The sequence below is a fragment of the Rana temporaria genome, chromosome 2, assembly GCF_905171775.1.
Source record: "Rana temporaria chromosome 2, aRanTem1.1, whole genome shotgun sequence".
Lineage (NCBI taxonomy): Eukaryota > Metazoa > Chordata > Amphibia > Anura > Ranidae > Rana > Rana temporaria.
In genome coordinates, this window is record NC_053490.1 from 271439240 (window position 1) to 271464556 (window position 25317).

Consider the following 25317-nt stretch of genomic DNA (forward strand, 5'->3'; position numbering starts at 1 on the left):
ACTTCTAGTCTGTCAGAAGCAGAGCTGCAGAATGAACCCTCTTCAGCTATATCTGTTTTCCCAGCACACAGCGCCCGCTACAGCTACTAAGCGGGTTTGCCAGGACACAACATGGACATTACCGAGCCGCTGAGGTCGCGGCGTCACGTTATCTGAGAGGAGGGTATAAATGCTAGAGCGAATCAAAAGAAGAGCGCCCAGCTTCGGCCACGCCCATTTATTATTACGCGGAAGTGATTTCCCGCGGCGAATGCTGGGAGGAGTCTGCCGGAAGTGGGGCAGAGAGTGAGCAGCAGCGGAGGTGAGTAGGGCGGGGTAGGAGTGTCAGTCGGTGCTTATTGCCGGTGAATGTATAGTGTGAGTGTAAAGTGTGCCAGGGGCTATGTTGGGCACTTGTCACCTGTGCATACTGTCACTGTGCCCTTTTACAGACACTGACGTTGGTGCTGCTGAGTGTTAGACATCAGTAGATGTGGGTATGACACGCGCAGGGTGTACTCACTTGTTCGCAGAGCAGTGTATCCTGACTGTCACCTGTTTTATGTGTTGTCCTCTGCTTGGTGCCCAGCACGGAGTGACAACTCCACGCTGACAGATCTTACTAATAGTAGTCAGCTCAACTTATTCTGTAATCTTCACAACTTAGACACACCATTTGTATCCACTTGGGAACTCGGTCTCCTCCATCATTTACAATGGTGATGTGTCCAGGCAGATATGATTGTATGGAAATGTGACAGCCCCCCTCCCCCTCCTGTTCTGATGTGTATTATAACCCAGCAATAGGGATCAGCTTGGGTTTGTCCCCTGGCCAGTTCTGGGACAATGAGTTGTAGGCAGGGCACTCCCCGCCCTGCAGCTACAATCTACACAAAGGGACAGTTATGCTTGCGATTAGGTATGAGCTTGGGTTGGGTCTGAACATGGCTTTAGCCCGAACCCCCAAAATAAGCTGTCACTCTCGCCCAACCAACCGTGGCTAAGACCTTTCCCACAGTTGCATGTACACAGTTGATTGGGCAGGAGTGACTGTTTATTTCCAGGTTTGGGCTGAACCCATGTTTGGACAAAACCCACGCTCATCCCTTCTTGTGACATCATTACCCTAATATGGCCATATTCTGGCCTGTAGCTTAATGGCTTGGCACTGACAGCTGCCTTCAGGGTTCAGCCTAACCCAAGCTCTTTACTACTCAGGAATCTGCTTGGATTAGTTGGGGAAAACATCTTCAAGATTGCAAAACTAGTTCAGTTCAACATGACTTGCTGCTACCACCTATACCATGATCTGATAAATGAAGATCTTCGCTGATCTTTCAGCCTGGCAGCATTTACTCAAAGCTAAAGTATTTTTCTAGTGTATGGATCCCTATTCACTTTGCAACCTCCTTTTGATCGATCAACTATGTAGTGCACAGGTGTCAAACACAAGGCCTATGGGCCGAATCCGTCCCAAGTCATTTAAAGCAGGAGTTCACCCGAAAAACAATTTTTAACATTAGATTGAGGCTCATTTTGTCAAGGGGAATCGGGTGTTTTTTTTTTTTAAATCGAAGCAGTACTTACCATTTTAGAGATAGATCTTCTCCGCCGCTTCCGGGACTGGGCATTCCTACGGTCACATACATCGCGTCACGAGTAGCCGAAAGAAGCTGAACGTCGGTGCGGCTCTATACGGCGCCTGCGCAACGACGTTCGGCTACTTTCGGAAAATCGTGACGCGATGTATGCGACTGTCGGAAGCCTGTCAATCAAATAGGAACACCCAGTCCCGCAGCCCATACCCGGAAGCGGCGGAGAAGATCTCTCTCTAAAATGGTACTGCTTCGATTTAAAAAAAAACACCCGATTCCCCTTGACAAAATGAGCATCAATCTAATGTTAAAAATTAAGATTTTGGGTGAACCTCCACTTTAATGTCGCCCTCAGCAGCAGAAAAGACAGGACTACTCCCACCAGATCCTACACCTCTGTCTAGCCCTCCTGGCAGCAGCACAAGGCAAGGGGGTGCACTGATGTAAGAGATAGTGGGGGGGATGCTCGACTTCTGATGGTGGGGGGCTCTTGACATCTGATGTAGTGTGCTGATACAACTGTCCCTTTGAGGGCAACCGTAATGCTGATGTGGCCCACAAGCAAATGGAGTTTGACACCCCTGATGTAGTGCATGCCCCCCCTGATTTAATAGTTTAGGTATGTACACCCATTTCATAGTTTTGGTAAATCTCAAGGAGATTGGATTGTATAGTGTATGGTCACCTTAAAGCGGAGTTCCACCCAAAATGGGACTTCTGCTTATCCCACTCCTCACCCCCTTACATGCCACATTTGGCATGTAATTTTTTTTGGGGGGGGGGAGTGGGGGCTTCAGGAGACAGGGACTTCCTGTCCCACTTCCTCCTTCCGCCGAGGGGCTGCAAAGGCGATTAAGCTTAATCGCCTTCTGGCAGCACCTCCCTGTAGGCGATCGCCTAGGACACTTGACAGGTCCTAAGCGATCGCCTGTCCAAACAAACAGCGCAGCGCCGGGCCGCTCGCGCATGCGCAGTACCGGTCGCGCATGCGCAGTGGGTGCCCGGCCGTGAAGCCGAAAGCTGTCACGGCCGGGTGCCCACAGTGACAATGAAGACGCCAGCCGGGGAGGGGGGGAGAGGAGCGGAGCCCCGGCCGGCGCGCCGCTGGAACGCCGGAGCAGGTAAGTGGATGCACGAATCAAAGTCTAAAGTTTCTCAGCAAGCCCATTCGTGAGCAGTCCATCAGTAAATTGTTCTCAAACAGGCTATAGATTGATCGAAAATTGAATTGCCCCATGCTGGACTGACTGCATTTCAATCCATCCATGGCCAGCTGAACGCTGCCTCTTGCTGTTTTCTGGTTCAGTTTCCTCCCTAAACACGTGTTCCTGTTTAGGCAAGAGGAAGGAGTCTTGCGTGACTGCTCTACATCATGTGTCAGGGGGATCCAGCAGCGACTAGACACTTTCCTAACCATGTTGGACCCTGTGACATATTGTCGATAAGCAGTTGCAGACAGATTATATGGAACTCAATAACGGGCTGCGTTTTATTTAGATAACATGAGCAGTAGGTGGTTTGTGCATTCTTGGAATGTGGAGGTATCTGCACAGACATGTTTAGGTACTTCCTGTACCAGTGATAAAGGTTGAATAGCAGTAGGGAGATCACACTTCCTCCTTCTCACATTCCGAGCAGATAGACTGCAGCAGTGTAATACTTTTTGTCTCCCTTCTAGTCTGTATTTTAGAATAGAAATATCTACTTTAATCCTTGTTGATTGCAATAACTTTTATATCCACTCCTGTGCTTTTCTCATAGGAGTAAAATATGGCGGACATGCAGAATTTAGTTGTTCGCCTTGAAAAGGCAGTGGGGAAGCTGGAGCTTCTTGCAGGAGGTGCAGGCTGTGGCGGCTCAAGCCCTGCAGGTAACCATAGTCCTGTGTATATTTTGCATTTTATCAGCACTGTATTTGCTTAGTGAACACTTTATAATACTTTCTGTAACTTCTTTTTGTTAGAGGTGGCACAATTTGTTCAGGCCTATGACTCGCTCCTCAATGCATCTGTTGGAGACTTTTTGAAACTCAGCAAGGAGATTGGCGGCGATGTTCAGAAGCAAGTGAGTTTTTTTGTTTTTTTTATTGTACTGTAATGCTTGACTACTCTGTATAAATATCACTGCTATACAAATGTGACAATTTTTTTAAAAGTTGGCTGTATTTTATTTTGTTTTCGGTTTGTAAACCTTTTTATGGAGTGTTTTTAAATAAGTTGTAAAACTGGGTCCCAAGTACAAAAGTGAACTTTGGTTTTAGTATTTACCAGGTTCATGTGTTTCTGTAGAGAAGTCATGCCTGCTTCCCCTCTAAAATCAAGAACCATCCAGTTTTCTAGTACAACATATTCTAGACTGCGTTATATTAACCACTTAAGCCCCGGACCATTTTGCAGCTAAATGCCCAGGCCAGGTTTTGCGATTCGGCACTGCGTCGCTTTAACAGACAATTGCGCGGTCGTGCGACGTGGCTCCCAAACAAAATTGGCGTCCTTTTTTCCCCACAAATAGAGCTTTCTTTTGGTGGTATTTGATCACCTCTGCGGTTTTTATTTTTTGCGCTATAAATAAAAATAGAGCGACAATTTTGAAAAAAATGCAATATTTTTTACTTTTTTGCTATAATAAATATCCCCCAAAAACATATATGAAATATTTTTTTTTCCCTCAGTTTAGGCCGATACGTATTCTTCTTCTACCTATTTTTGGTAAAAAAAAATCGCAATAAGCGTTTATTGGTTTGCGCAAATTTTATAGCGTTTACAAAATAGGGGATAGTTTTATTGCATTTTTATTAATTATTTATTTTTTTACTACTATTGGCGGCGATCAGCGATATTTTTTTTTTTTTCCGTGACTGCGACATTATGGCAGACAATTTTGACACATTTTTGGGACCATTGTCATTTTCACAGCAAAAAATGCATTTAAATTGCATTGTTTATTGTGAAAATGACAGTTGCCGTTTGGGAGTTAACCACAGGGGGCGCTGTAGGGGTTAGTGTTCACTTAGTGTGTGTTTACAACTGTAGGGGGGTGTGGCTGTAGGACTGACGTCATCGATCGAGTATCCCTTATAAAAGGGATCACTCTATCGATACGCCGCCACAGTGAAGCACGGGGAAGCCGTGTTTACATACGGCTCTCCCCGTGCTTCAGCTCCGGGGAGCGATCGCGACGGAGCGGCTATAAACGAATAGCCGCGCCGTCGTCCCGCATCGCTCCCCGAGGGAACCCGCACGCAGCGGAGGGGGTCCTGATCGGACCCCCCCCCACCCGCTAGAAGGCAAGGACGTATATATACGTCCTTCTGCCTGTCCGTGCCATTCTGCGGACGTAAACTAGAACTAAACTCTCTCTCAATCAACAATTACCAAATTTTATTTGAATTATTTTTTACAATGTTTTTATTGAAAAAGGCTCATGTTTACAACCAGCATTCAGCAGGTGTTGTAGACAAATAAGAGTAGACTGTACAAAGGAGAATATTGGCAATACCACATAGGGATCGTCACTGCTTTTTGGTTTGTCAAGTTAAAGGCGTGCAGACAACCATAAGCAAAAAAAGGACCTCAAAGTAAGAAGATGTGGTGTTTGTAAACTAGCTAGTAGGCATAATGCATTGGAGGATACATGTAAAGAAGCATCACAAGAAGAGTCATGGACATAATTAACCATTGGCGGGTCACAGGCTCAAAGGGTGAGTTTTAAGAGATGGGGATCATATGGCTGCATAAGTGTAGTTATCTGCAGGAGGAAAGTGAAAAGGGGAAGTCGACAGAAAAAAAAGATGGTAGAGATGAAGATGAGAGAGGAAAAATCCTAGTTTTTATGGTTTATAACTCGAAGCAGCGGGAGCCAATCAAGTGTTGGGTGCGGCCAAGCCACCCGCTCTGTTAATGGCATTTGCAAATAAACGGGAATGTATATTCCTTAAACTTTACACTGTTTAAAAAAAGTTTAACCCCAAACTTTTTTTGTTTTTTTTTTACAATTGGGTTTTTGGGCTAGGCCAAATTATCATGCATCCCAGGAGTCTTCATGGGCATATTTTTTCATCAGGAGGGGGTACTTTTTCGTGCTAAGCTGCCTGTATGCCTGAGCTAAAGGTAGATGGATTCCTGGAAATGTTACATGAATCATCTGCATTTACTCAAGGCCGCCGCTAGAAATGCTAGGGTTTTTCTTTAAAGTGATTTCTCAACAAAATTAAGCATGGAGACATGGATGAGTTTGCTTTGAATATTAAAAATGAAATGGCATTTTTAGTGTTTGGTGCTCAGATGCATTCTGCTTTAACACCCTTCATGTATATTTTTGGGCAGCATGTGTTTTCCCCACCTTGATTGACACTGTCGTAGGTAGACACTAACTGGCAGGATTAACTTTGTTGCCAAAAAAAAGCTATGGATGCATGTTTCTTAAAAAAAAAAAAAAAAATTATGCCTATAGTTCTACTGTGTGTGTGTGTGTGTGTGTGTGTGTGTGTGTGTGTGTGTTATATACAGTCGGTTTTATGTTTGTGGTATGTTCCATTTTTGCACTTGTATGACTATGCTCAAGGGAAGGTCAGAATTTTCAAATGGGCCCTGCGTTTGGGTAATTGTATGCCATTAAGCGATTGTTCACAGTGGGAGATGGGGGAGGAGGTGGGGCTGAAAGATAAGTGCCCTAAAAGTGCAATTACCCTATAAGCATTTTTGGCATGCTTCCATGTGCAGTATTGTATGTGCACTGGTCTACTCGGTAACGGAAAACCCATTTACATTGTACGACCCATAGATTTTTTGCAAGCTTATATCCTTGGGGGTTGCTTGACAACTAGTAAATCGTGGTATTGACTGTATTAAAAGAAGGAATTGGCATCAGCTTGATATTGGTGTGTTCTAATGCATACACATTGAACGTTTACCTAACTTAAATGTAATTGATGATGCTGCTTTTACATTTTGTATTTTTTATTTTTTTTTCCACATGCGGGTATTTCACATATACAGATTTTCAGGCCCTTTTTCTAGAATACCTGCTGAGATAAAATCCGATACCCCAGTGTGGAAAAATGGCTGTTGAGTGTAACAATCAAAATGTATTCAATACAACTCTAGATGCCCTTTACAGTTAAACTGTACCCAAATCTTTTGTGTTATGTATAGTGGAAAGAATTTTTCTCCCCTCTTTTCCTGTCCCATTACAGTGGTTGTCAAATGAAAAGCTGGAGGGGTTCTTTTCAGCAGGACATAAAGAATAGTCTTATGTTGTGACTAAACTGAAATCTTATTCTTTTCTCCTTTTATTTCAGGCAGAGCTTGTAAATGCTGCCGTTAATTTGCAGCGTGAAGTTTTGGTAAAGGCGTCACAATTTCAGCAGCCAGATGAGGTAAGCATTTCATAAAATTATCTTTCTGTAAATTTTATTTTAACCACTTGCATACTGGGCACTTAAACCCTCCTGCCCAGATCAATTTTCAGCTTTCAGCGCTCTCTCTTTGACAATTGCGTGGTCATACAACACTGTACCCAAATTACATTTTTATATTTTTTTCCCCCACAAGTGGAGCGTTCTTTTGGTGGTATTTGATCACCTCTGATGTTTTTATTTTTTGTTATAAAATAAAAGCCTGAATAAAAAAAAATACAAAACCGTTTTTGTTATAAAATTTTGCAAACGGGTAATTTTTCATCATTGCTGTAAGCTGATGAGGCTGCACTGGTGGGCACGTAAATTGTCAATAGGTGGCAGTGATGGGCACTGGTAGGTGAGACTGATATGCAGCATTGATGAGGCACTGACTGGCACCACTGGTGAGCATTGACAGGTGACACTGGTGTGCACTAATGAGGCTGATGTGCCTCTTCCACTGGGGACAGATGTCCCCTATGCAGGAGCCGGTGATCGTGTGTGTTTTTTTTTTGGGGTTTTTTTTTTTTTCTCCTCGCGCTGACAGCGCAAAGAGGAAAAAAAAGCCGACCAAGCATTGTTTACATCACGTGATCAGCTGTCTGTGTCTCAGTGACTCGATGATCACAGCGCGCGCCTATTGGGGTCCGCGCTGTAGCCGTTATTCAGCTATAGTGCGGACCTCTAGTGGTTAATACATTTGTGCTGTCATTTAAATAAATTTATAAAAACTGATGTTGCATTTATTTCTGTTCCTACCCCTTTTAGAAGGATCTTGCTACTCTACTCGCTCCACTCTCCAGTCAGATTCAGGCTGTTCAGGACTTTAAAGAGAAGAATCGAGGTAGCAAACAATTTAATCATCTCTCTGCTATCAGTGAAAGTGTGTCTGCCCTTGGATGGGTAGCCGTGGTAAGTGGCCTCTGTAGGTAGCTTATTATTTGACTTGACACTTTTTTTTTTTTTTTCTTTTATGTTCATACCTGGGTCTTTCTGTTCTCTGCATAGGCTCCCAAACCTGGACCATTTGTGAAGGAAATGACTGATGCAGCTATGTTTTACACCAACAGAGTGTTGAAGGAATACAAGGATGTGTAAGTTATCAAAGTTGCAATAATGTGGACATTTTTAAATACAAAGTATGATTTCTGCAATGAAATGCAAGCAGGATTTGCTGCTTCATAAGTGAAAGGCTATCCCTAGCTTTTATGTGTATGTAACCTATTGACGTTTCTTAGTTCAGAGTGTTTAATGAGGGCAGGACATGATCTGTACTGTTTAGTATGGATTACAGCAGAGATGTGGGATGATAAACATGCAGTATTGATGACACCTGCCAGATTTTCAGAAATTGAAACTGTTGCCTGTTTGTATATTCTTTCCAAATTGGTGTTGGTGCAATTGATGCTTGTGTGTCCTTGTATATTGCTACGTAAAACATCTTTTTGGGGTTACTTTGCAGGGGATAAGTAAAACCATAATAATTTTATCTAATCGTGTGTTTTGTTTTTCTTGGCAGAGATAAGAAACATGTAGACTGGGTTCGTGCCTACTTAAACATTTGGACTCAGTTACAGGCTTATATTAAGGAGCATCATACAACAGGCCTAAGTTGGCGAAAAACGGTAAGTCACATTTTACTTGTCCACCACACAATCTGCCCCCTCCCCTCGCTTGTACTCTAGTAACATTGGTACATTGTTCTCATAGGGACCAAAGGCTGGTGGTGCTTCACTTGCACCAAGTGTTCCCGCTCCCCCTAGAGCTGGGCCACCACCTCCCCCTGGCGGACCACCTCCTCCCCCACCACCTCCAGCCCCTTCATCTGCTCCAAGTGATGACTCCATTAGTCGATCCCAACTGTTTGCACAACTCAATCAGGGAGCGGATATCACTAAAGGTAAGACATTTAAACATGGTTATTTGCAGGAATCTTTCACAAACCAAAATACCTGTGAAGTCTTGAGTGGAAGCTTCCATTATTAAGGTGACCATATACAGCTTGAATTTCAGCTGACTTCTGCAAAGTCGGACAAGTTTTGAGCGTGTGTGTGTGTTTTTTTTTTTTTTTTTTCTTTGTTAGGAGACTGGTTGTTCAATACAAAAACGCACCACATGTACCTGCATTTTTCATGCACTCCCATTAAAGTCTATGGGGCCAAAAAACACTACCCTGCCACAAAATAACCTGCACCTTCTGAAAAATCTGACTACCATAAAGACGAATGTGCTTTGTATTGTTGTGCATTGAAGAGCAGGTGCAGGAGAAATCACATTGGTGTAAACAGGGACTTGGACGCACATTGTACTATAATTATTATTTTTTTATATATATATATATATATAGCAGAGATTTGGTGTTAAATGTTCTATAGCAGTTCAACAAAGGCTTCTCTGCACCAGACTGCATGTAGTGATAAATGGAATGTGTGTGTGTGTGTGTGTTATCCCATACAGAATTATATTCAGCAAACTCTGTAACCCTCCTGCCAGTGTCTGTCATCATCAGGTCTCCTAATTAACAACCCTGGCACAACTCATTGTGGGTTTCTCACACCTTTCTCGCTCAGACTTCTTGACCGTAAACGCCCCTACAAGTGTGGTCAAAAGCCTAGTATGTGCCCCTCACATGCTGCTCAGCAGTACATCCATAAACAGGGCTCCTGTTGTGCAGCCTCGATTTGTGAGCCAGACGCACTTGCCCTTGGCTGAACTACTAAATTGACCTACCTGTTTTAGACTCTGGTACTCCTTTCCATACCAACACTAGCTTACCAGTAGTCCTATCTAAAAAATATAGTGTATATATTGCCTTTTTTAGCCATCGGGTAGCGTTCTAAGCTTATGTTATGCTCTCTATCATCTGCTTACAGAGCTCTGTAGCTCATGCATTATTCCATGGCTCTATTTTGTGTTTTTTCCATAAAAAAAAATATGGTTGCAGCTTATGCCAGTCTCCATATAAAATATTCTTTTGTGAAAAACTAATATACATATAGTATAAAATAAGTTTTAATATAAATCTCACCTAAAACCCTTAGTAAGGATGTTTACACCGGATACAAACTCTAAACGTTTTTACCTTAGTGCATTCTCTGCATTAAGGTACAAAACGCCCCACTAACTGTAACCCCCCCCCCCCCCCCCACCTCGGAACACTTACCTGACACTTCTCACTGCTCCAGCGCTTTCCTCTCTTCTGGGCGAAGTAAAACTTCTGAGAGGGAGCAAGGGTTTTTGCTTGCTAGCGTTCTGTATGGATACTTACAACCTTGCACGGTAGTGCACACAGACTGGTGCCACCTCAGCATACAGTTTGCTGAGGGAGCACCCAGAAGGAGGCACAGTTTGCGTTGGTGGGGGACAACTAAAGAAGAGGTATGTGTCCCTCTGCAATAGCATTGAACAGAGCAGGTAAGCAGAACATAATTTTTTTATTTATTTAAATACTGTACATGCGCAGGAGTTTCAGAAATTTGAAGCGGTAAGCAATTTCAAGGTAAACTACACTAAATCCGAAATCCTTAACGTATCTTTGTCCAAGTCAGACCTACGGAGACTATCAACTACTTTTTTCTTCAGGACTGGCTCTACCTCCATCGGGTACCTCGGAATTCAAATCCCGGCGGATCCATCCCAACTCTTTTCCCTGAACTTTACCCCCCTACTTCTTAGGACCCAAGCAGATTTAATCACTTATGCGTCCAAACGGCTCTCATGGCTAGGTAGAGTGAATGCCCTGAAAATGGATGTTCTCCCTAGGTTCCTATATTTGTTCCAAACCATTCCTATTCATATACCTAATTCGTACTTCAAGAAGCTGCGCTGGATGTTCTCCAAATTCATTTGGAAAGCTGCCTGTCCCAGAATACGATATGAAACATCTCTTCCAAAGGTTAGGGGGGGGAGCTGGAGCCCCAGATGCCTCCTTGTACCATAAGGCTGCGGTGCTCACTCGTATACTAGACTGGTTCCATCACTCTTCAACCAAACTCTGGGTTCAGTTGGAAAGCCACATGAACCCAGTTGAACTCTCCGCTCTCCCATGGACCTCACCTACGTTTCAGGGGGGGGGGGGGGGGGTTCGGGCCCTTTAGGCGACCTTACCCTTCAAACGATCCAGATTTGGGATCGCTTGCGATCCAGAAGGGGCTTGTCGAACCACATGGGACCTATGACTCCCTTCTTTGGGACCCCAGCCTTTTCGCCGGCCATGTCAGGTCCTTCGAGCAGACCCCACCCTGGGGACTGATACCCCGACCGATCCGACCTCCCGTCACCCCATGCGGTGGCTTCAGAGGCAACAGATTACTTCTTACATTCACACTCCCATCCATTCCGGACATCCTTGCTGAACCGACGGGGTTTGAGGCGCTGCTTCTGCAGGCGGAACCTCCAACACATGTGGTATCTCAACTCTACTCCATGTTGCTCAGTATCTTCTCCCCTGACCCCCCGCCGTTTACAGTGGCCTGGGAGACGGACCTTCGTCACCCTATTTCTCTTATAGACTGGAAGAAGTGTTTTATCCTGACGCACAAGCTATCCTTGGCCACGAAGACCCAGGAGAAGGGGTTCAAGTTGCTAACGAGATGGTACAGATGCCCAACAACTATCCACCATTTCAATTCGGCAGTGCCGGCTACCTGCTGGCGGTGTCTTAGATCCCGGGGAACCATGCTCCACATCTGGTGGGAATGCCCTCCTGTGCAGGGATTCTGGCAGCGGATTTTCAAATTATACCGCAAACTGATGGCGACCTCTATTTACCCTTCCCCTGAGATGGCTCTCTTATCTATACTTCCTGGCACGTTCAAATCCATCAAAAACAATGTACTACGACACTTCCTGGCGGCGGCCAGAGTGGTGATCCCCCGTCATTGGAGATCGGCAACCATACCTTCCCTGGGGGATTGGGCTGTTGAAGTGGACCGCATAAGGGACCTTGAGCGCCTGTTGGCGGAAGAGGGTGGTAAAAGCGAACAGTTTTCTCTCACCTGGACTTCATGGTCCATGTTCCGATACTCTTCTGAGTTTATCTCTTGGGCCGAGGGTGGCCTGGATGATGTGACCCTGACGCCATGATGGAGTGATTCTTGTCCCTTCACTCTTGTCCCCTGTCTCTCTACCCCCCTCTTTGTCTGCCCATGCTTCTCCTTTTCTTGATCTCTAAATACTTCCTTAGGAATTTATTGAGCTAACGTATCATGGCCTCGACCCGCTTATTGTTCCTGATTCGTTATGTGACCCCATGTCTTATTTTACTTGCAGATTCATGCATTATCTCCCCTAATATGCCGTATGCGGCGCAACACTGACCCCCCTCACTAATGTGAGGTTGGTGGATGCAATTAATGTTCATTTTATATATCTGGGGATTGTTTAATTGAACGGCCTTGTAGTGGTCCGCGTACACATGCTCTCGTTCACTTTTCTCACGTATCTTAGACATGATTTTGTTATGTCAAACACGTTGCTTACTGTTGATGTAATTGTTTTCACTGTATGTAATGTTTGAGACGTTATCTGTCTTTATGTCTCTTCCTTTTCTTTTTATGAATAAAATGAGATTTAATTAAATACTGTACATGCATACTGCATTTTTGTTATTTGCCTTTCATTTTTCCATTAAAATCCGCTGAACCAAGCCTTAATCGATAAATCTAAAGGCAATGGCTCACACGTGCCACCACACTTGTATATTGCTTAACGATGGCTGGATAAAACCTTACCCTTTAGCACCCCTTCCCTCAGGCAACCTTCCTTCAGGAACATGAATGTCTGACACTTCTTTCTTACGAGTAACTTAAACCTACGAGGCGATTCTCCAATTTATTCATTGCATTTTAATGTCGCCTTCTGGTTGTGCATTAGAAAACAAAAGGTCTTGTGTGCTTTTTGATAAGCACGGTTTGTCTCGTACTGTATAAGGAATGTTGTATGTAAATTAAACTGTGTAGCTGGCATATGGCTGACGACGTTAAGCAGTTGGGAGTTTTTTTTTTTTTTTTTTTTTAATATCCAGTTTCGCAATATCTTTTGACCTAGCTTAAAGGGACCCAGTGCATTCCTCTTGATGTCCTATTTAACAGTTCTTGCACACAAAGGCTGTTATAAGCTCTTTAATTTTCTCTTTTCACCCCTCCTTTCCTTATTGGCTGGCATAATAATTTTTTAATGATTGCAGCCAGTCAGGAAAGGAATGATGTACTTGCATCCAGACATATTGTTGGAACTGACTACCTTGTCATTGATTCTCATTCTGAGATTTTAAAGCTGCTATCTAGCGATTGCTAGAGAGCTCTTGCATGAAAGCGGGAGCAATAATGAATAGAAACCTGCCTTTGTGCAAAAGCAAGAACTGCATGATTTAATTTGAATTAAGCAAGCGCTTGGAGCAGGGGTAGGCAACCTTTTGAGAGATGGAGATCTACTTGAACACTACTAATGAAGCCAAAGCTCATTGGGCCGCTGCAAGGGTTTAGGAGTACGTTTATTCAGGGTTCACCAGTGTAGGGCCGACACAATTAATCGATTATGAAAATGGTAATCGATTTAATTTCATAATCGATTAATCGGCTAGTAACATAATGGGGTTAAAAAATAAAATTAGCCCTTTATAGCACAAAGAGCAAATCGCTACTGTAAATATAACTTTCACTGTCACACAGTAAAAAATTAACCCCGTACAGTAGCGATTATTTGCTCTTTTTGTACGAATGGGTTTTTTTTGTTTTGTTTTTTAACCCCATTATGTTACTAAACATCTCAGGCCTGGGTCACACCTCTGTTTTCTGGTGTTTTTTGCAGAAACACACTACAGTTCATTTACATGGTTTCCTATGGGATACGTTCACATGCATGTTTTTTTCAGCTGATGCGTATTTGGAAAGGGCAAGGACTTTTTTTTTTTTTTTTTTTAAAGCAAAACGGTACTATTTAGTTTTTTTGGTTGAATATACTTCAACGGAGAAGCTACAGAAAAGCATGTAATGCATTTTTCTGGCAATTTGTGTGTTTTTTTTAATCTGCCCAACAACAAATTGGCCCCCAAAAATGTAAAAAATGCAAATCGCAGCAAAATTCTTCTTTTCTTTTTTTTTTTTTTTTATTTCTAAAGGTTATTAACCCATTTAATCGAAACAATAATCGGCCAACGAATCGATTTTATGAAAATAATCATTAGTTGCAGCCCTACACCAGTGCATTGAACTCAGAATGCAGCATTTGGGGGGGGTGGGGGACCCTGCTATGGGGGTGACCCTGCCCATAAGTGTTCTCTGCTCTCTTCATCAATGCACACAAGTCTTCTACTACTCCCCATATAGTAGTAACCTCTGGCACCCCTTCCCTCCGAGGGAGGCAGCCCAGTTCTGGACAGAGGGCGGGAGCTGGTAGAGTCAATTTTCATATTGGCAAGCTGGTGATTTGTTGCTTGGCACCACCCTGTGTTCTAGCAACCAATTGACAGCTGTTTAACTTAAAGTTAATTTAGCCGGCTCCTCCCATTTCCCTCAGTCCTGAGCTGTGCTTCCTCCCAGTCGCCGATATTCATTGTTAACAGTGGCCGAGAAGGTTGGAGGTGGGAGGGGAGAGAGAAACTGACATAAAGATGTGGCGGAGGTGGTTGGGAGGAAAGCTTAAAGCCGGACGCCAAGAAGGCGCGGGTCGGCAGCGCAGGAACCTGTTTGCGCTCTACCTGTCACTAGCAGGCAGTCGACAGGTGGCCCGCGATTGGGTTGCCGAACCCCGACTTAAAGAAATATGGAGGCTGCTTACTTCTTAAGCTCTGTGAGTGGCTTCGCTGTCTGGCTTTAGTATGAGTCTCTGACCTGGAACAAGCAAGCAGAAAATGAAAGTCAGAATTAGGGGTCAACCGATATCTTTTTTTCAGGGCTGTACCGATTTTTCTTCCACTTTTTTTTTATTTTTATTTTTTTATTTTTTGGCTGATGGATAACCGGTGCTGTACATCACTGTCACCCCGGATGCCACTTGTCGCTGCTTACACTACTCCTGGCAGCCTCTCCTCAGCGGTGTCCAAGCGGGTAAACTTCCACATGTGGGTGGTGAGAGATGACACAACTATCTCTGCTAGCCCGTGGCTGCAGCTCTGTCAAGAGCAGCTTTTGCAGCCCTGCTGTAGGGGCGGAATAGCTGTGATGCAAGGTGGACAGCGAGAGATGTCGTCTCTGCTGCCCGCCCCCAGATTGCAGCGAGAGCTGCGCGGGGAAGGGGAGGAGGTCTGACTATTACCGACAAATTTGAATATCAGACTTTCCAATAATCACTCGTACCCCCCCCCCCCCCCCCCTAGTCAGAACTCCTGATATGTATATTTGTTGCAGGTCAGTGACCGAACGCTAAAGCTTTTGTATCTGATCACCAGGCAAATCTGTGTTCTAATATAAGGTCAGCAATGATGGCACCTTTTACTACTGTTTTATCTGGCAAAGGGTTCTGCAATAAGGTGTTAAGGCTCCTCTAGGAATCTCAGGAAAACAGCAGGACAGGGGTTATGCTTTTTTTCTAGTCGACTGTATAAGCTTGGGTACCTTTATGTTTGAAATCTCAAAGGTTTTTTCAACTGCTTCCCTTTAAGTGTGGCGAGACAGAAGCCAAAGCAGATCTTCATCCTGCATCTGTATGTATAAGGGATTTTTGTAACCAGCCCTAATTGTTTGTGCTTTTATTATTTAGGCCTGAAGCATGTACCTGATGATATGAAAACTCATAAAAATCCTACACTGAAAGCTCCGTCTGGTCCAGTCAGAAGTGGACCTAAACCATTCACAAGCCCGAAACCATCACATGTTGCATCCCCTGCAGCTAAACCGACTCCTAAGAAAGAGCCTGCCTTGTTGGAGCTAGAAGGCAAGAAATGGAGAGTGGTGCGTAAAATGCTTTTACTTATTATGAATAACTGATAAAATGGAGGGATGGTTATGTAGCTGATGTCTATTTTTAAAGTATCAGTCTGATTGTGAATTTGTTGACCTGGGCTTGAGGGAATTAAAAAGGTGGAAGACCCTTTTGGCACCTGCTGTAGATACTGAGTATGCAAACCTCTCGGTATGTACCTGTGTGCTATACTGTGCTGAAATTTAAAAGGGTTGTAAAGGTAAAACAAAAATTTCCCCTAAATGGCGTTCTATACCTTAGTGCAGTCCTCCTTCACTTACCTCATCCTTCGATTTTGCTTTTAAATGTCCTTATTTCTTCTGAGAAATCCTCACTTCCTGTTCTTCTGTCTGTAACTACACACAGTAATGTGCAGCTTTCTTCCTGGTGTGGAGAAAGCCTTTTGAGGGGGGAGGGGGCGAGCAGGAGTGTCGGGACGCCCACTAACACACAGCTCCTTTCTCTGCAAAGTAGAGAGCGTCCTGACCCTCCTGCTCGCCCCCTCAAGAGGCTTTCTCCACACCAGGGAGAAAGCCTTGCATTACTGTGTGGAGTTACAGACAGAAGAACAGGGAGTGAGGGTTTCTCAGAAGAAATGAGGACATTTAAAAACAAAATGGAAGGATGAGGTAAGTGAAGGAGAACTGCACTAAGGTAAAGGAAGCTATTTAGGGTTTTTTTTTTTCCTTTACAACCCCTTTAAGCTGACAGCAGAGTCTGTGTGCATTGATGCTGCAGTCTATTTCTTATGTAAACAGGTTGTGTTTTTTGTTTCTCGGCAGTTGAGAGACAGAGAAATTCTTTCATGTTTGGATTCTATTGCTGCTACAGGAGGTTCAGACACTGGCAAACAAATTTTAGCCCAGGATAGCCCCTACTTCTACTACTATGCTAGTGCCCTATTGAAAATGGACACCTTCTCTTCAGCTCTGCTGTGAAAAAGACTAACTCTTATTTTCCTCAGTTGTCTTCATCACATATGTGATATAAATAGACTCCTCCACACCAGGACAGGACATGGGTTGCTGGGTCCAATGTTAAAAGGAGGTCCTTCCAATGCCCCAGGTCCCCCCCCCCCCCCCCTCCCGAAGTTGATGCTGTGTAAGCACTGTCCTCTGCACAAGGCCTGCTGGTGTCTTCCTAGTGATCCTTTCCAGTAATGGCTGTGAAGATGTGCTGCAGGGTGGACTCTTCGCTACAGACATGAGCTCTGGCGGGTGTCGGCACAAGCAAGCATGGGGTTATTGCACCTTCAAGCTGTGTGGCTTTTTTTTCCCCTAGGTTGTTTTCATGTAGCCTGCTTCTATCACTGGAGCCTCTTGGTTTTTGGCTTATTGTGGCAGGACACTGTTGAGCTCTCTGTCTGCAGCCTTTCTGGTTTAATTTAGGCCAAAGCACCAGAAAAATCTTGTAGGATATACCCCAAAAAGGTGTGCCATTTGTGTTTTAAAAAAAAAATAAATAAAAGCACTAAAACCAGCGCTCATGGCTCTCAAACATATAAACTATATACCAGAGAGTGTAAAAATAAGTCCATTTATTGGTTGCAATAACATATAATGGGTCCAATCATGAGTGAATAATTGTCCAAATAGTGAATGCAGATAAAATTAGATAAACAGTAATGTACAATCAGCAATGGTAGTGTCTGAGATCCAGGGAGCACAATGGGTTAAGGTTTCAGGACTCAGAGAGCAGCTCCTATGATGAAAGGAATACACAGTACCTTAAGGCTTCTGTTACCTAGCTGTCAGCAATTGATGGTGAAGGGGAGGGAGATGGAACCCTCAAACGCAGGCAGCGCTGGCCGGGACTGTAGCGCGGCTTAGGGCTTTTGTTCCTTGGCTGTCGGCAGTCGATGGTGAAGGGGAGGGTGAGGGAACCCTCCAACACAGGCAGCGCTGGCCGAGACTGCAGCGCGGCTGGGATAGGAAAAGACGCACACACGCGCGCCGTCTTCGTTCCTTTGAGGGGGATGACGTCACACGTCTGCGACGCTAGCTACCGTCTGAGGGAACAGGCAGCGCTATGGATGGACAGTGCTGTAGGTGAGATGCCTGCACTTGGAGCATAGGTGTATTGCTGCACTCTGGTGGAAAAGAATGTAAATGATCACCCAATTCTTAGTCCTTGGTATACATAAGCTGACATAAAAAGGGGGTCAATAAAAAATGCTTGATAAAATCCTCATGGACCGGATCATGATGTAAGATCTAAAATAGATTAGGGGGGTGCCTTGACAACGCGTTTCGCGGCCTGGTCGCTTTTTCAAAGTCCACTTTGAAACGCATTCCTATCCCAGCCGCGCTACAGTCTCGGCCGGCGCTGCCTGTGTTTGAGGGTTCCCTTACCCTCCCCTTCACCATCGACTGCTGACAGCTAAGGAACAGAATCCCTAAGCCACGCTACAGTCCCGGCCAGCGCTGCCTGCGTTTGAGGGTTCCATCTCCCTCCCCTTCACCATGGATTGCTAACAGCTAGGTAACAGAAGCCTTAAGGTACTGTGTATTCCTTTCATCATAGGAGCTGCTCTCTGAGTCCTGAAGCCTTAACCCATTGTGCTCCCTGGATCTCGGACACTACCATTGCTGATTATCTAATTTTATCTGCATTCACTATTTGGACAATTATTCACTCATGATTGGACCCATTATATGTTATTGCAACCAATAAATTGACTTATTTTTACAATCTCTGGAATTTTGTTTATATATGTTTGAGAGCCATAAGCGCTGTTTTTTGTGCTCCAACACTTTTTTTTTTTTTTTTTTCCTTCGGCTCTGGACTCTCTCATTTACACTACACTCTCCTAGGAGATATTGGTAACCTCCTGAACTATTTACTATCTATTATTCTTATTTATACTACTGTCTTTAGCGCCAGTGTTTTATTTTTTTTTATTTGTGGTTTAAAGTTGTGAGGCACCTGGCCTTAAACCTCTATGCCAGTCTTGCATATAAGTGCTTAAAGGGGCATCTGCTGTAGTAACCTACTTTCTATTAAGGAGAAGTTGGCATCCACATCCCAATCTTTCAGATCTCTCTTGGCAGACATGCGATCCTCCACTTAACCTCTTTTGGTACTCCCAACCCCAGCATTAGGAAAGGTTTTGTGAAATGTTTCTGGGACATTAATGGATCCCAGTCATCTTCAGCCATATTCTAGTGAAATGGACAGGGTTAAAGTCTCTAGGGCTTTCTAATTTATGCTCTCTGGAGGATGTTGACTACTTGATTGGGGCCATCTGGAAGACCTTAGATATTCACAACTTTATCCCTGACCTGTCTTCATTATGCTGTTTGTTCACTAAGGTACTCTAACAAACCTCTGAGGGCTTCACGGAACAGCTGTATTTATACTGAGATTAAATTACACATAAGTGGACTCTATTTACTAATTAGGTGACTTCTGAAGACAATTGGTTCCTCTAGATTTTTAGTTGGAGGTATCAGAGTAAAGGGGGCTGAATACAAATGCACGCCACACTCTTCACATATTTTGTAAAAAAAAAAAAAAAAAAATGGAAAACTTTTTTTTTCCTCACAATTATGTGCCACTTTGTGTTGGTCTATCACATAAAATCCCATTAAAATCTAAGTTTTTGGCTGTAACATGACAATGTGGAACATTTTCATGGGGATGAATACTTTTTCAAGGTACTGTAACTTCCTGCTTGTTACCCTGTGGCTCTAGGGTCATAATCTAGGTTTCTTCACTTCAGAAACTGCTGTTTAAACCCATTAGAGACATTACTCTCTACTCTGACCCACAAAACGGTATTCCTTTGTAGCATTTACCTTTTTCAAATCCAGCCAGCTCAGACACTCGCCTTGCAAAGGGATAAACTGGTGTTGAGGCCTGGGACTTCTTTCTTGTAGTAGTTTCTGCCTTTTACCTCAAACATTGTTCTTGTGTCCCTCTGTTGGGCTCTAGTTCACAAACGGATATTTCCTTTCAATGTCGGCATGTGGTCTTCTGTTAACATGTTATGTAAGTTTTTTTTTACCAGGTGGCTGTTGCAGCTTTATCTGAGATCTGCTTTGGGCATAAGCCTTCAAATCGTTGTTTGAGATGGAGGCAGACTTCACTGGGGTGTTTTTTTTTTTTTTCTTATGTGTTACTCGCCCCTCTTTCTGGACTGCTTTTGGAGAATCTGAAAGTGCAAGACCTTCTAGGACATGGGTGCTCAACCTGTGGCCCTCCAGCTGTTGCGGAACTACAATAACCATGAGGCTTTGCAAGGCTGACGGGGTACAAGCATGACTCCCAAAGGCAGAGGCATGATGGGACTTGTAGTTTCGCAACAGCTGGAGGGCCACAGGTGGAGCACCTATGGGACATTAAACATTTTTATTTCTTTTTTTTTAATTTCCCAGTGTCCAATCTTCCTGTAGGTGGCAGTATAACCCAAACATGAGACTTGCTATGTGCCTCAATGGATTACAATAAAGGGCTTTTATAGTTGGTACAAAAATTTGTATTTTATGGGGAGTACATAATTCCTCTTTTCAATTCTATGTCAGAAAAATACTTTAAATCCCATTTTTTTTATCGTGGGGGTGGAAGTTGCAGGGTATATATTGTAGATAGAAAAAAATGTAAAGCCTGACATGTACCTTCAGAGCTGACGTTTTTAGGTTTATTTGAACAGGAATATCAGGAGAATGCCTCCAACCTGGTAATCGATGACACTGAACTGAAACAAGTGGTTTACATCTACAAGTGTGTAAACAGCACCCTGCAAATAAAGGGCAAGATCAATTCCATCACTGTAGGTAAGTACTGAGAAGTCAAAAGTTTTGAAACAAATTTTGGATTTCTGTAGTAAGTGTATAACCATATTTGGTAACTTTTGTGTGAAACACTGCCAGATTCCAGAGTTGGTGGCAGCAATCAAGTTTTTCTTGGCGGTCACGCTAGAACTTTCTGAATGACAGACTTGGCACAGAACAACATTTTGGAAAAGTTCTGCTTGGCAAAGCACCAATTAATTAGTTTGCATGTGCTGTAATGTTGCTGCCAGTTAAAGCAGAGTTCCACCCTAAAGTAAAACTTCCACTCCTCTAATCCCCCCCCCCCCCATTCCGGTGCCACAATATACACCTTTTGAGGGGGGACAGGATACCTGTCTTTGACGGATATCCTTTCACACTTCCGGGAGCCTCAACCGTGGATTTTGATGCCACGGCTGGGGCTCCCTCCCCGGGCCAGTAGGAGAAAGGAGCGGGCCTCGCGCATACGCAGTAGGATTCCCAGCGTGGAGCGAAAATGCTACACTACAGGTACCCTTACCTGCAATGGCGGCGGCAGCACCCAACAGCTGCGGGTGCTGACATCGCTGGTCTCAGGACAGGTAAGTGTCCTTTTTAAAAGCCAGCAGCTGCATGTGTAGCTGCTGGGTTTTAAACTCTTTTTTTTTTTTTTTTTTTTTTTTTTTTTTTTTTGGGGGGGCGGAACACCACTTTTTAAGGAGAAAATTGTGGTGGGTCCCAGCAGCACAAAAAATAGGCAGACCTCTTGCCTCAGCTTAGTTTTTTTAGATGGTTAATTCACAGCGGTATGCTTGTCATAATTCAACCTACCTTACTGGACTGTGCATTTCAATGCACATTTAATTGTACCCAAAAGCACTCCTGCAGTGCACAACAATCCCAGATACGCATGTTCTCTGCATTGCCATGTGCTTTAAAAAAAATGGTGCAGGAGTTTATTTTTTTTTGTTTTGGTGCATTAGCACCCCATTTTATTTTGAGTGATGGTGCCACACTTCATGTTTTTTTTTTTTTTTTTTTTTTTTTCTGAATAGATAACTGCAAGAAGCTTGGCTTGGTGTTTGAAGATGCTGTGGGAATTGTCGACGTAATCAACTCACGTGATGTTAAAGTGCAGGTGAGAATGTTTGTGTGTGGTGCGAATTATTTTTATAAATACTGAGAAAGCAAATCTGTGGGCCATGGAAGTTGTTTCATAAAGCATTACAACCATTCTGAATGAACCATTTTGTAGTCCATGCATTTGGGTTGTAGGGATAGTGCATAACAAACCTCTACATTTGTAAAGATCCCTTAAAGTGGAAGTCAATGCAAAATATAAAATCCCTGCATCTATAGACACCAGGATCTAACACGAACTATACCTTTTAAAGAAAAGGATGAGTATACATGGCTTTTTTTGGAAGCCGATTTCACTGCAGAGGAGATGGACAACGGAAGCTCTATAGGCGACATCACTTCCTATTCATTTCACAGCCATCCTCTGCAGAGCTTCTGGCGCTGGAGATTGGGTCAGATCGGCTTCCAAAAAGGTATGTTTCTTTACAGGGATAGAAAGGTTAGTGTTAGATCCCTGGTGTCTATATATGCAGGGATTTTAGATTTTGCATAGACTTCCACTTTAAGCCCAACAGACCATCTGCCTGAGCCCCCTTTTTAGAAGCTGCTTCCTTTTTTACATCTCTTGAGGATTACTCTAGCTGTAGGGTACACATTTCACAATATATGTGAAAAATATTTAACTGCTAATACTAACGCAGTTTGGGGATAACAGAAAAAAGAAGCGCGTTTCCCACTCAAAGGAGAATTGGCTGATTGACTATTTTATTATTGTGCAAATGCAAAGTCCCTTTCAGGTTTTTTTATTTTATAGACTACTGTAAGGGCTTTATTATACCCAATTTATGTTTATTCTTCTTATAGGTTCTGGGTAAAGTGCCAACAATCTCGATCAACAAGACGGATGGTTGCCATGTGTACCTAAGCAAGGCTAGCCTTCATTGTGAGATCATCAGCGCCAAATCTTCAGAGATGAATATTTTGGTCCCAGGGAGCGGAGGAGAATATGTAAGTATAAACCTTTTGGTTCCCCTCTCAAGCCAAAATGTAGTTTTGATTAAATGGGAGAGCATTAGTACCTCTAGCAGATTTTATTCTGTTTCTGTCCTATTCCCTCTAAAAATGAACTTTTGTCATATATTACTTTTATAGTGTGTGTGTGTGCCGGCGGCTGATATTTGGTCATTTTGGAGAAATCGTCCGATTATCCAGATTAGGCCGATATTTAAAACTGGCTGCACCTGTGGGAGGGAGGAGGAACTTGGGGTTATGGAGTGGGAACGTTATGAAGAGAGATGAGGGAGCGGTCAGTGAGGTTGGATGTTGGGGTTGGCGGGACCCAGCTATCCAACACCAGCCGATGGGATCTGGGCGGGCCGATACAGGTGGCCCCGCTTCGAAGGCCTGATCATTGGCTGGATAGCTGCTGGGGGCCGCCCACCTCCGACATCACGCTGAATCTGTGAGCTTCTCCCTCTCTCCATACAGTTTCATGCGGCGCTGCAGAGAGCAGTTTCACACAGTTGCATCGGCTGTGAAACCTGCCAGTGCTAACTATTGCCATCCAGTGCCACCTGCCCATCAGTGCAACTTGCCAGTGCTAACTAGTGCCACCTGTTAGTACCTGCCAATCAGTGCCATCTGCCAGTGCCACTTGCCAGTGCTGCCTGCCAGTGCCACCTGCTAAAAAAAAAAGGCCTAAAAATATTGGCCTCAAAAATCGGCATCATATATCGGCCGCCCCGATTTTTCTAAATATCGGCCAGAGAAAAAAAAACATATCGATTGACCTCTAGTGTGTGTTTTTTTTTATTTTTTTGATAAAGTAAACCCATACTCATTCTGTTAAAAAAATGTATGTGGGTGGCACGAAGCCATATGCCAAATTGACCAGATAGTGTCATCTGTGACTGGCAAGGCGCTCGCAGTAGTTGGGGTGGGGGGTATCTGTGCCACATGTGTCATTGACTTCAACCCTAATCCAAGGAATATCATTGCTTACATGGGGAACACAAACCATTTATGCCTTGTTAATGGCTTTTTTTTTTTTTTTTTTAAGATTTCTTATGTTTGTCCCATACTAAACGTGTTTTTTCTCTTCATGTAGTAATTGCAGTACAAAGAAATAACTACATGTATTTTATTTTTTGCAGAGTGAATTTCCAGTGCCAGAACAATTTAAGACTGTCTGGAATGGACAGAAGTTGGTTACCACAGTCACTGAAATTGCAGGATAGTCGGTCATTTGCTTGCTGTGACATGGGCTGGACACCATGTCCTCCTCAGCCCTCTGTGTTCTCTCTGCTGCTTCTCTTGAGGATAACTCTAGCTGTAGGGTAGAGACCTGATCCTTGCAGCCTTACGCTGATTAATGTCCTACTGTAACACATCTAATTAGTGCCAGAAGTCCACTGAGAGCTGCTTATGCTAATCTGCTGTCCCACCCCTCCCATGCCAATACAAAGGGTGGGGTTCTGACTGTCTGCTAAACCATTCTAGGTAGTGGCTGGATGACCAGTAAACTGTTAATTGGACCAAAGGTTATGTGCACTTTCTTAATGGATTTTTGTTAACCCCCTTTCAGCACCCAGGGACCATTACAGTTCCCTCCCACTGAATATTGGCTATTCCTTTTCAGAATGTCCAGGGTTTACTTTTTTATACCTAAATATCTTCAGAAATATGCAATGATTTTCCTTCTCTAAAGTACTTTTCCTGGCCTATCACTTATGTACTGATCCACAAACTAATATGCCAATGTGTACTGAATATTTTCAATGTGTTGGCAGGTTCTGTTCCGTCAATAATAAGGGAAAAGGAGCAGTCCCTGCACAGACCGTGTAATATACACATTTACAAATCAAGCATTTTATTAAAGATACAAAGTAAAATGTACAATATTTGTCTTATTTCATTTATATTCAACTTTAACGATGGCAAAACATGTTCATGGACAAACCTTTTTTTTTTTTTATTTTTTTTTTTTTTAATATCTCATCTCCATCTTGTTTTGTATGAAGCAGGGGAGGGTTACAACACTCTATAACCCCCCCCCCCAAATCCCCCTCAGATCTGTGCCGCATTGGGGAGCTTTCACTTCTCTCCCCATAGCCAGGACGTCAATGGCAAGCCCTCCAAGTTTGTCACCAGTCAACAGAACTAGTGTTCCCATTGGGATATTCCCCCCTCCTATTCTTCTGGTGATGACCAAAAATGTGGGATTTACTTTCACTTTTGATACATGTAAATGGGACAAAGAATGGATAAATTTTCCCTATCCGTCTTTCAGGACAGCCACAATAGAGAGATAGGCTCCTCCCCTTCCTGTAGGAAACACTGCACAGCCTTCAAATTCTCTCCTCCCCTTGCCAGACCTCAGTTCTTAGTGTTTCCTCCGGTGGGGAGACACTGCAGAGGAACCAGAGCTGGGCAGTCAGGGGACTGTGGCTACATACATTTTTTCCTATACAAAGGGAGCAGAGGCCTTCCTGGAAAATCAGGCGAGGACTTACCGCCGAAACGCCACCCCAATCCGTGTCGAGCGCGGCAGCCGGCTTGCGGGGGGTCCCTATCGTGTCCACAGGACCGAGGCGTGGGGGGGCAGATCCGAGCG

The 25317-nt window shown here is 43.8% G+C and overlaps 1 protein-coding gene across 1 annotated transcript; it reads left to right on the forward strand.

The window, feature by feature from the left end:
• The first annotated feature begins 193 nt into the window (after nt 1-193).
• CAP1 (cyclase associated actin cytoskeleton regulatory protein 1) lies at nt 194-24599 on the forward strand. The gene is made up of 13 exons (XM_040336973.1): nt 194-301; nt 3336-3444; nt 3538-3638; nt 6874-6951; nt 7741-7884; nt 7981-8066; nt 8492-8597; nt 8683-8872; nt 15673-15863; nt 20525-20648; nt 21680-21762; nt 22569-22712; nt 23858-24599. The coding sequence occupies exons 2-13, from the start codon at nt 3345-3347 to the stop codon at nt 23939-23941; spliced, it is 1431 nt and encodes a 476-aa protein (XP_040192907.1). The 5' UTR covers nt 194-301; nt 3336-3344; the 3' UTR covers nt 23942-24599.
• Nucleotides 24600-25317: the final 718 nt, after the last annotated feature.